We start from the raw sequence: 12,214 nt of genomic DNA on the forward strand, positions 1-12,214 counted from the left end.
TGGTCGTTGTAAAGAAAACTGCTCGCCCCGGCAAAGTTGTTGAACAGATAACAAGTTCACCCCAAGCTAAGGGACATGGTATACATTGTCCAATGAAGTCAAATTCGGATCCTTGTTAGTGGCAAAATTGATGCAATCTTGAGCTTGGATATTGACCGAGGAGTTGTTTCCTATGTAGACCTGCTCGACTGCAAGGGCTCGGGTACAGAAGATGTCGTGTATAGGAGTCATGTGAAGTGTAGCTCCACTGTCCACAATTCAAACAAGTGTTAATGTGCTCGGTTGTGATGGGTGGGCCTCTGCGGTAACCACGTTAGGAGGCAGCTCACAGATGTGGATGAGACTCGTATCGAATGTCTCTATGGAGACGATGTGGGCCTTTGCAGACTAGTCAGATAAGCCCTCTGGAGTTGAGAATGTTGTCGACTGAGATGACTGACGAGTGGCAGTTGAGTCTAATCTTTCCATTGCCCCTTGCTATCACCTTGCCTCCCTTGAGGGGTGTTGCCCGATTGAGGGGTGGGGTTGTTGACTTGGGTTTTGGTATTGTGCCTCTTGCCTTTGATCAACACTCGTCGTCAAAATGACCAGCCTTTTGACAATGTTGACAATACCTATTCTTTTTAGGTACATTCTGCTACCTGGGTTTGAGTTGAGATTGGGAGTTTCCTTGTGATTCCCTTGCTTGTTTTTGATTTAGATTTTGATTTGAAGTTTGATTTGTTTACCCTTCCCTTGCTGCCCCTTTTGAGAATGAGCAACAAGAGCCCCCTCTGAGGGATTATTCATATGAAATTGATCGAACAGCCGTGCATATCGCAATTGCTGATACTCAAATTCATAGAATGTGGGTAAACTGGGCAAAGAAACCACTTGCTGCATAAAATTGAAATATTTACGTGGCAGCTTGTTAAGAAACAATGTGACCTGATCTTCAAAGGACTTAGGAGTCCTTGTAGTGGAGAATTCGGCAAGGAGACATCGATACTCAGCCAACTTGACTTTCAAGTTATCCTAGTCAAAGATTTTGAAGTTTTGAAGCTCATGGTCAAGATTTATTCGATGGGTCTTATCCTGAGCCGCATAGCAGTCAGTCAAGTGTGCCCATCGCTCTGATGCTAATTCAAAATGTTAAAGCTGAGACTAAAACTCAGGCAATAAGCCCTGTATCAGCTCGACAATAGCAGATGCATTCCTAGCCTTCCATGAGCAGACGACCTCGTATGGGAGAAGTGCAGGATCGGGTTGGGGTTCCAACCTATGCACAAGATCCCATAGGTTCTAGAGTCAAGGACATGTCTCATCAAGTTCAACCAAGTTGTAAAGTTTGACCCGTTGAAACGAGTCTTATTGTTGAATGCATGCTTGGCGGAAGATGAGGGAGAACCATGAGGTATCGGGAATGTGGGGTAAGATGGATGTGGAGGATAAGATGGTAGTAGTGGTGGTGGAGGTGTCTAATAAGGAGGAGGGGGAATAGGTGGGTAGGCAGAAATAGGGTGTGAGTGTCCAATAAGTGCCAATTGATGCTGAGGCAGCGAGAATGTGGGGTAAGATGGATGTGGAGGATAAGATGGTGGTGGTGGAGGTGTGTGATAAGGAGGGGGAAGAGTGTTAGAATTTGCCGATTCTATGGGCAACGCCCAATGTAATTTGTGTGGTGTGGACACTTATTAAAGTGTCAATGCAAGGTGTGTATACCTAGTGTCTTAGAAACTTAAAGTAGTGAGACTAGGCTCTAGAGTAAAATAAACCTAATTCTAGTTAGTCGGTGGAAGGTTGGTTAGGTCAATTCTTGACCTAAACATGAGTTGTAATTTCACTCTATCTTTCATTCTAGCAAGTAGACTCTTCTCTTTTTGCTTCAGCTCGCTCTCTTGCTGTAATTGTCTCTCCTCTCTCTCTCCATAGCTGGCTGCCATTTTCCAACATTTGGTATCAAAGCAGCTCGTACGCGCGGATTCCGTTCAGCCAGCGTCACCTGGTGCCATTCCGCCCAAGGTCCTACTGATGCCAGCTTGGTTCTCAGCTCGAGGAAGAGTTTTCAGCTGCTGTGAAGTGTTGCTGAAGTGGAGGAGGAGCTGTAGTCGAGCCATCTCTTGTCTACTCCAGATCTATCCAATTCAACCATCAGCTCCAAATCTGTCCATTTGCTCTAGTTCTGTCCAGCTCAGTCATCTGCTCCAGATCTGCTGCTTTCAGCTTGTGCACAGTCCTGCATGCAGTCCCACATGCAGCCTTGCACGCAGCCCGAGGAGCTGCTGTGTTGGAAGAGCTGCTGCTGTTTTCAGCCCTACCTGCCATTTTCTTAGCTCTATCCACCATTTTCTCAGTCCTGCCCGCCAATTTCTGCAAACCCTAAAAAGTCTCGAAGCCCTAATTTTTAGATTTGGGGTTTTCTCGAAATTTCTGGAATTTCCAGTCTAATTGAGCCATCTCTTCTCGAATCTCAGCTCGTGTTGCCCAAAAATTTGGGGCTTTTGCAAATTTTTGCTCTCAAAGTTCAAATTTACAACCAATTCGAAGAAATTTCTCAATTTCTTGGACATTTCCACCAAAAATTTGGGGCTTTTGCCCAATTGGAGGCCCTTTGCACAAATTGTTACCAAACTCATAGACATTGCGCAATTTCTTCCACATTGGCTCAAGAAAATTTGGGGCTTTTCAGTTTTTTGGTTCCAACACTCATCACGAGGCAGATTTCAGCTGCTGTTTACTGCTGACACGTATCCCGCGGTGATATTTTTGCAGAAATTCCAGGTGTAATGTACAAATTTCTTTGATTTCTTTGAAATTTTAGAAAGAAATCTGGGGCCTTTGCTTGACACTCACTCCAAGGCAAGCAACAAGTAGTACAACAACATTTAATTGCTGTTACAGTCAAATTGGACATAGAATTTTGGGAAAATTCAATAAAATTTGGTAAGAATCATCATTAAGTTGCTGTATTTTGTACTTTTGTGGGTACACATTTCGAGGCGGGTGTGTCACAGCTGTATAGTGTTGTAATTTACTGGCTGAGTGCTAATTTGGGTGGCATTGTGCACACTTTGGCATTTGTGTGACAGTTTGGTACTTGTTTTTTAATCCCATGGGGGATTCTGGTACTCTAAGGAGTATACTCTATACTTCAGTATTGAAGTATTTGACTGTAGATTTTATCTGTCATTGACAGTATGGCATGTCTGGGGAATAATGATCAAAGCAACATCCTTGGTATCCTCACTCAGGAGGACAAACTTGATGGTTGAAACTACCCACTGTGGAGTTTTATGGTCCGTAACCTTCTTGTGGCAAAGGACTTATGGGACTATGTTACAGGTGATTTGCAGCAACCAAGAGGTCTTGCACCTCAGACACCTCAACATAACGCTTGAGGATAGGTTGCTGGTAGTGGTGGTATTGGTGTTGCTACTGTTGCTGCCCCTTGTTCCAAAAGAGCTTCGTGGGAAGCTTGATGACAAGGCTGTAAAATGCATATTTATTGGCTACAGTTTGGAGGGCAAGGGCTATCACTTGTATGATCCAAGCACGAAGAAAGTCTTTGTCAGTAGGGATGTCCTATTTGCTGAAAATGCTACATTTTCACATGATCAGTTTCAAATGCCAGCCACCCATGACATTGGTGATGTCTTTGAGGGTCTTTTGCCACTTACTTTGGAGCTTGTGCCTGCTGTAAATCCACTTAATACAGCAAGCTGTTGCTGCACCATATGCTCCCAAACAACAGGGTATTGATGATGGTTTGCCACATGCAGTGGAAGAAGCAGTACAACATGAAAGGGCTGCTGTAAATGCAGCCAAAACAGTCCCAAGATGGTTGTTACAGACTCTCCAAGAGAGTAAAATGGATGCTCCTATACCTCAACGCACTAGAATGGCTGCCAGAAATGCAGCAAATGATGCAGGGGGGCACATTTGATTGATTTTACGGAAGTAGATGATTGTGATGAGCATGTGTTTATGAGTTCACTATTGGATAACGATGAGCCTATTTCCTTGGACGAAGCCCAGCAAGATGTACATTGGATGCAGGCCATGTAGGATGAGTTAGACTCTATTGCCACTAACTCTACATGGGATCTTGTGGATTTACCACCTGGCAAGAAGGCCATTGGCACAAAATGGGTTTTTAAACTCAAACGCAAGGTTGATGGTACAATTGATAGGTACAAAGCATGGTGGGTAGCAAAAGGCTATGCACGGAAGAAGGGCATAGAGTATGAAGAAACTTTTTCTTTTACATTCCGTATGAGTAGGGTGAGATGTGTGATTGCTATGGCTGCAAATTATGGATGGAAAGTACATTAGTTGGACATTAAGACAACATTCTTGAATGGGGATTTGCATGAGGATGTTTATGTGTCACAACCTCCAGCGTTTGTGGTTAAAGGGAAAGAGCACATGGTATGCAAGCTGCATAAAGCTCTTTATGGTCTCAAACAGGCTCCTCGTGCATAGTACTCCAAAATTGATGCTTATTTGGCTAGCAAAGGATTCAAAAATAGTCCAATTGCTCCCACTCTATACATTAAGAATGAGGGGGGGGGGGGACTTGTTGATTATCATTCTTTATGTAGATGACATGCTGCTCACTAGACCTACAGAAGAAAAAGTTGCAGATCTTAAGGCTGAATTGAAACATGCATTTGCTATGTCAGATACGGGTTGCCTACACTATTATTTGGGGATTCAATTCACCCAAAATCAGCATGGTATCATCATGTCACAGTCACAATATGTGGATAAGATGTTACATAGGTTTAGTATGCAAGATTGCAAAACTATGTGCACTCCTATGGAGCTACGCTTAAAGCTGTCTATGCATGATGGTGAAGAGATGTCTGATGTTGCAATTTACAGCTCGGCTGTTGGCTGTCTTATTTATCTTTGCAACACACTCCTTGACATTCAATATGCAGTATCTCAGGTGAGCATGTATATGTATAGCCCACGGACCATACATTGGCAAGGTGTTAAGCGGATCTTTAGATATTTGCAAGGTACCCAGTCACATGCATTATTATTTCCTAAGGGGGAAGACTTGCACTTACAAGCTTACAGTGATTCAGATTGGGCTAGTGATGCAGACACTAGGCAGTCTACTAGTGGGCACTGTTTCTTTCTAGGCCATTCATGCATTTCATGGCTAAGCAAGAAACAGTCTATAGTGGCTACCTCGTCTTGTGAGGCTGAGTATAGGGCAGCCTTCACGGCAACAGTGGAATGTGTATGGTTGCGCAGATTGTTGGCTGATCTACATTTACCATTGGAGGGTTCTACACCCATTCTTTTTGATAGTCAGAGTGCTGTTGCAGTAGCATGAAATCCTGTGTTTCATGCTTGCACGAAACACATAGAGGTGCATTACCATTATGTCAGAGAGAGATGCTATGCAGGAGAGATCAGCTTGATGTATGTATCCACATAGAAAAATGTTGAAGACATTTTCACCAAGGCACTACCACATGAGAAGTTTGAGGCTTTTCGAAAGTCCTTAAACTTGTTACCCTTTGGTGATTGATTATTCTTGTACTTCATCACATTGTCACTGCAAGGGGATGTTAGAATTTGTTGATTCTATGGGCAATGCCCAATGTAATTTGTGTGGTGTAGACACTTATTAAAGTGTCAATGTAAGGTGTGTACACCTAGTGTCTTAGAAACTTAAAGTAGTGACACGGCTCTAGAGTAAAATAAACCTAAGTCTAGTTAGTTGGTGGAAGGCTGGTTAGGTCAACCCTTGACCTAAACGTAAGTTGTACTTTCACTCTATCTTTCATTCTAGCTTAAGCTCACTCTCTTGCTGTAATTGTCTCTCCTCTCTCTTTCCATAGCGGGCTGCCATTTTCCAACAAAGAGGTGGGTAGATAGAAATATGTTGTGAGTGTCCAATGAGTGCGGATTGATGTGGAGGCAATGGAACATGGATGTTTTCATAAGGTGCGAGTGGAGGTGGAGGCATTGGGATACGTAAGCCTTGTCCAAATGTCGGCTAGGACACAATATAATGACCAGAGAGTCCACCAGGTAATGCCATGGAGGCAAATTGTGGCACCAACTGATCCACACTTGGGATAGATTGGGGGAAATACCTAGGCTGCAATGATCCCGAAAGTGTGTGAGAAAAAAGTGGAACACCACCTTGAGGAAGAGATGAGGTCCTAATGGTTGTGCCTAAGTTTGAAGAAACCCCCAATGTGGTGAATGAAAATACATGTGATCCTACATGAGATGCTACATGCAGTGCAGTTAATGGAGGTTGAAAGGATGTGGCAATAGAATAAGATGGTGGGATGGGAGGGAGATTAAATGGATTTGTGATAGGTGTAGATGTGGAAAATAATGTGGGTTTCTTTTGTCCATTAAATGCATTAAATTGAAATGATGATGATGAAGATACACCCACTTCAGTTTGACTTTGTGAAAACAAAAATTATTTAAAGAAAAAGAAAGGGAAGGAGTACTCACAATTTCTTGTTTCAATTGCTTACCTAGGCTTGAGTTCATAAAGAAATATCCATGGTCCTCCTTACTCATAAACCAGACATTGTTTTGCATATGTCCATCATGAAAATCATCCATACCAATAGGAGAAGGGGAATCATCATTAATAGAATCTAAAATGGTAGATATACTTGGCATAAGAGAGAATAAGTATGAAGGCAATGGAGTGTACTCTATGGTAGTTTTTACTTGCGGATGGCCAGTCCTAAGTGAAGATTCTGCACTTCTTGCATGGTCAGTAGATCGGTGCACTGAATCTAAAGGGTAAAATTCAGACTTACCTTCTATCTTGTGATGGGCTCTATACATCAAAATGAGATCGTACTCAGCTGTAGTGATTTCGTAAGGTCGTGGAACTCCATGGTAGTCCAATGTTTGTCCAACCATGTCGGGAGCTTGTGAAGCAAGTTGTAAGGTCTACTCGGACTCGTTTCTCGATGGATTTAACTCAGATGTGAGAAGTGGTGCAGAAGTAGCGTTCGAAGTTATCTGCCCTTCTGTTGTTCCTACTTTTTGTGTGGAGCTTTCAGATCAAAGCCTAGGCTTCTCTCGGAGAACTCAGTTCTGATACCATGTGAAGAAAATACTCTAACACAGAAACACAAATAACATCGTGTGACAAAGCACAGATTGATAGAAAAATACAGTTAGGGTTAGGGTAACTCAGAGACAATAAACACAAATAATGAATGAAGTGATATAACTATTGAATATACAATGCTCATGCAGCAAACACACTATGCAGTGAATGAATATTGTACCTCGAACTCTTGTATCTTAAGGATAAGGGTAGGGGTAATAAGCTGGAGAGTGTGTCATACTCTAAACGGATTCCAAATCGGCAAGGCAGCCTCTAGATGTTGAACACTAGCAAGCGCAGCCAAGGAAGACTGGATTTGATGCAAATGGTAGTGCAGGAGAGAGAAGGACCAAAAACGCAGGTAAGGAGCGAGAAATACTAAAAACGCAAGTGAGGAGAGAGAAAACAGCAGCGACAGGTTCCTTGATGGATTTAACTCAGATGTGAGAAGTGGTGTAGAAGTAGCGTTCGAAGTCATCTGCCCTTCTGTTGTTCTGCTTCTTGTGTAGAGCTTTCAGATCAAACCCTAGGTTTCTCTTGGAGAACTCGGTTTTGATACCATGTGAAGAAAATACTCTTAACACAGAAATACAAATAACACTGTACGACAAAGCATAGACTGATAGAAAAATACAGGCTCAACATTCCGTTGTGCGAATTCAACCAAGGATCTTACTGGGTGGCTGCTGCAAACCAGAGAAATGCTGCTGTGGAGGGAGGGAGCAGATGAATGTATGCCATGTGGTTTATTGTGTGGACAGGGACAGGGAGGTGTGCAGGTGGGGGCAGGCCGTTGATGCAGGTGGGCTGAGGCAGGGGCAGGGAGGTGTGCAGGTGGGTGGGGCAGGGAAGGGAGGGGTGCAGGCTTTTTTTCTTTTGTGTGCGTGTGTGGGGTGGGGGGGAGGGAACAGGGGCAGGGCAGGGGGTGGGTGTGCAGGTGAGGTGGGACGGGCAGGGGTGCACAGGCAGTGGGCAGGTGGGCTGCATTTGAAAGGAACAGGCAGAGGTTCCAGGCAGCGAGGTGGGACTATGAGGTGGTGTGGCGTACTTGATTGTTTTATTGCTTGTCAGCGTGTTACTATGTGTGTAGATGTAGCTCAACAGATTTGGTGTGTTCGATTCTTTATTTCGTGCTGCTTTGGCTCAGCATAAGTTACTGCTGTATAGAGTGCTTCAATATCATCCCTCATCTATCTTCCTAGTAGGAAATATAAGAGCTGCTTTCTTCGTAAGCAATGTCATAACAATAACCTCATGGAAATCTACATGTTGTTGAAGCTACTTCTTAAACCATTGCTTTTTCACCCTTGGAAAGGTCTCACATGGGAGTTTCTGTTACAGCTTTTCTCCTCCTACAACTCTTGGGAAGAGTACCTAAGGATGATGTCTGATCTTCGCCACAGGATTTTACCACCTCGAATGCTTTCAGAAAGGCCCAAAGAAGCTGCATTTTGTCTTTGGCTGCTTCATCCTGATGCAAATGCACGACCTCAACCTAGGTACTTAACTATAATTTCAAAGTGTTTAGTGGTAGTACTTATGGCTTGTTTTATTTATATCTACTTTTCTCATGTTATACATCCACTTTCCACTGTTGAGTGTCTCTTGGTATCGTGAGCACATCGAATCTCCACTGCTGTTGTGAACACAGCAAGAGAGTAACTTTCTATGCGCAGTGATTTGAGTAAAAGAGGTTATTCCGTTGAGCCATAGGTTCACTAGTTTATACTACACTTCTGAAAGAAGCCTCTCACATTGAGATACTGTGATCTGCATCGATCTTGGTAGTCCACATCTGCAAGATCCAGTTAAGTTGCATGCATGGAACAATCTGCATCAAGTTTGGTAGTCCACATCTGTGAGATCTGGTTAAGTTTCATGCATGACACAGCTGTCAAGGAACATGCACATCTTTTTGACGGCTTACTTGTATGAATGTAATGCATTTTTGGTGATGGAGTTCACAAAGCCAATGTACAAATATTTTGTGGCCATCTCCATCTTGAACATCCTCTACATCCTAGAAATGATGATGTCAATTTTCAAACATTTTTTAAGGTCGATTGGGTGCAAGACTGTAATATAGTGGGATCTAATAAAGGTCCTATGAGATGGTTGCCAAATTTAAAGGTTTAAATGATCAGTATGACTATAGATCTTCAAGGCACAATCTGTTGTGAACAGGTTTAGGTGAGGTAGCTTAATCAAATCTAGTGTTCAAAATTACTGCTTAACTTGAAGTGTATCAGTTAGCTTGATGTCTTCCTAGTAAGGAATCTAATTTAAACCCTGATGACCTGTTGTGATAGGAAAATCTGCTCTGAAATGCAATACTTCCATTTTATAAGAACAAGAATTCCGGCAAGTAAAATATTTATAGGCTCTCTAAATTTTCAGCTTTGTGTAGCTTTCAACCTTCAAAAGCTATGATATGTCACCCCTGATTTAGAACTATTGTAACGCAGTTTCCTGAAGATTCACACGGCACTTTTAAGGTCTTAAGTTAGTCAAGATAAGAAGTATTTTCATGCTTGCAGTAAATCTTGGTCCTTTAAATGCGCTGATCTCCTTTTCAGTTCCTGTGTTCCTTGAATTATTCTTTGTAGATCATTCAACAGAGCTGCAGTCTTAGAAAAATTGGTAAAATTAGGGTTTTCTTCAAGAGAGGAGAAAACGAGAAATGCTTGAGTGCATGTGAGCCTCAAAGAGGGGAATTTATTGGTAAAATAAAGAAGGAAGGATAAGATAGGAGGTACAAGGCTTCGGTTTATATAGGCAGGATGCACACTAACTAACTTGTTGTTTATTAACCACACCTGAAGTATGTTCACATAGTGTCTCACGTATGTACATACCTGCTCACATACACACGTACACCTGTTTTCTGGTAAAACTCAATATTTTTGTACGGGAAACCCCAAAACTGAAGTCTGAACCAAACATGAGATACAAAGGTAAAGAGAGTATATAACCCTGGCAAATTAAGAGGCCAAGGATAAAAAATAGATCTGAAATACAAAAGTGCACTTTACTTGAGAGAGTGGGCAAATAAAGCATTGTAGGGAAATTTTACAAGGGCTAACAACTACTTGGCAGTAATTATTGATTAGTCATTAAATTTGAAGTAGCATTTCCTATACACTCTTCTTTTGTGGAAGATATTTTCGCATTACTAATAAATGTATAAAGTGGCTGAACACAGTAAGTGAATGCAGTCAAAAAAGCCCAAGAACACTTGTTAAAAATATCATATTGGGGTCTAACCAATTCTTGAGTGACGATTCTGTCCTAGAGAGATTGATGCAAAGATTCTTGAGCATAAGTGTACCCATCAAATATAGTGGCTTCAAACATGACCAAGTTGCAAAGATTCCATATTATCCAAAGCGTCCTGCATCACGCCCAGGAAGAAATTAGCTTAAGGCTTTGGTGTGATTGGGAAATATCCAAAAGGCTAAAATAACTTGCCGAAACCAAAGAAGGAAAATGGAGTTTGAAAGGAAAAGATACTCCATGAATGAGCTAAGAGTCACCTATAGAAGGGTGAAATTCATGAACTCCTATGCTAGATCAGATTGGGATCTTAATGCATTACATATGCAAAATGACTGCCTCCCCATACATGGTACACCTGTCATAATAACCATATGATAAACAACATCAACATCTGTGCATTGCACAAAATAAAATTCTTTTCCCATAAAAGCATAATGCACGTTTGAGAAGAAATTAGTTCTACTAAAGAGTCACATCTATGAAAAGTAGTAGGATCACTTTTGATGGCAAGCATAGATCCGAAAGGAAAAAGAACTAAGCACCCATCTCCATAGGAAAATCTTCTCCTTAAGGGGCGATTTGCTGGCCAAATTTACAGTCTTTGATGGCATTTGGCAAGAGAATTTGTAAAATGCCAAAGGGAATCAGCATGTTCAAATATTCAAGACTGAGGATGCAGAATAACATACATTCTTTTGGCTGTGTTTTGATGCTGACAATAGTGTGTTCCATTGTATGAAATGCCCCAGTTCTGCAGTCTATCCGCAATGTTTAAAGAGGACCAGGTTGAGGATGCTCAAGCATGTCCATATCAAGTCCCAAAGACGCTTTTAGTGACGACCCTAAGCACACATCCTTTGAGCTTGGGGAAATGTCATAACTGTACATAAGGTCTTACCTCTATAAATGCTTCTCATGGCCAAAAAATGAACCTTTCTTGGCCAACAATGGCCAAATGAGGACAAAAAACTTTGCTCCCTCCAATAAACTTTTCATGCAAAGTGAATTATGTTCTACTGGGCAGCAGGTTGGCCTAGGCCCTAGTTTCCTGCGCTGACCTGGCTGCATTGTTGCCTATTTATAGGCTGCCATGTGTGGTTGTCAACATTCAATCTTTTGTGAGAGATTGAGAGGTTTGCTGAGAGCAATATGTTCACACACTCTCTTGTACGTATTCTGCACTATTTTTTAGTATTCTGGATTCATTTTCTTCAGAGTCTCTGTGTGTGTGTGTGTGTTGGGGGGGGGGGGGGGTGGGATGCTGTGTGAGGGATCCTCTATGATGATGGTGTGACGGGACGTGTGACGAATACTGTGTGATGGACGCTGACAGTGGTGACGAATGCTGTGTGATGCTGGTGTGACGGGACGTGTGAAGCTGACGTGACGGGTGTGACGAGACGGATGCTGACGGGCATGACGGAGGCTGATGAGACAAGTGTGACGTTGGCGTGATGGGACGGGACGTGTTTGGCGCGAGTGATGGGACTGTTAGGTTTTGTCCTCCAAGAGACGGCAGTCTGACAGCAGGGATGGCAGTCTGGCGTGAATGCTGACATGAAGGAGCTGCACTTGTGGGCCACGTCTTTGCGTGGGAGGACAGTCACTGTCGTGCAGGGTTACATCTCTGCACAAGGAGACAGATTGTCTTGGAAGCTGCAGAGGTATTGGCAGCTGTTTAGGGGTCTCTCCGGGGTCAATGTGGGGCTGTGCAAGGTACAAATGCAAGCACACTGAGTGGCTGTCTTGGACTGCGAGATGGCAGACTACTGATAAAGAAACCAGTGGACATGAGACCGAACTTGACACAACCAATTGGGCTAACCGCAAGAGGCATTGCATCAAAAGGGC

General features: G+C 42.7%; 1 protein-coding gene across 2 annotated transcripts in view; it reads left to right on the top strand.

The window, feature by feature from the left end:
- The window catches only part of LOC148032905 (protein SPA1-RELATED 4-like), a 111,958-nt gene that overhangs the window by 25,162 nt on the left and 74,582 nt on the right, over nucleotides 1-12,214 (top strand). For both annotated transcript variants that reach the window (XM_087683593.1, XM_087683594.1), the window contains one exon: nucleotides 8,429-8,586. In XM_087683593.1, the coding sequence (XP_087539719.1) occupies nucleotides 8,429-8,586 (158 nt within the window). The remainder of the gene's footprint in view (nucleotides 1-8,428; nucleotides 8,587-12,214) is intronic.

The sequence above is a fragment of the Lygodium microphyllum genome, chromosome 8 (genome assembly GCF_053477565.2).
Source record: "Lygodium microphyllum isolate KBCC chromosome 8, Lygodium_microphyllum_v1.1.10, whole genome shotgun sequence".
In the NCBI taxonomy this organism is placed as follows: domain Eukaryota; kingdom Viridiplantae; phylum Streptophyta; class Polypodiopsida; order Schizaeales; family Lygodiaceae; genus Lygodium; species Lygodium microphyllum.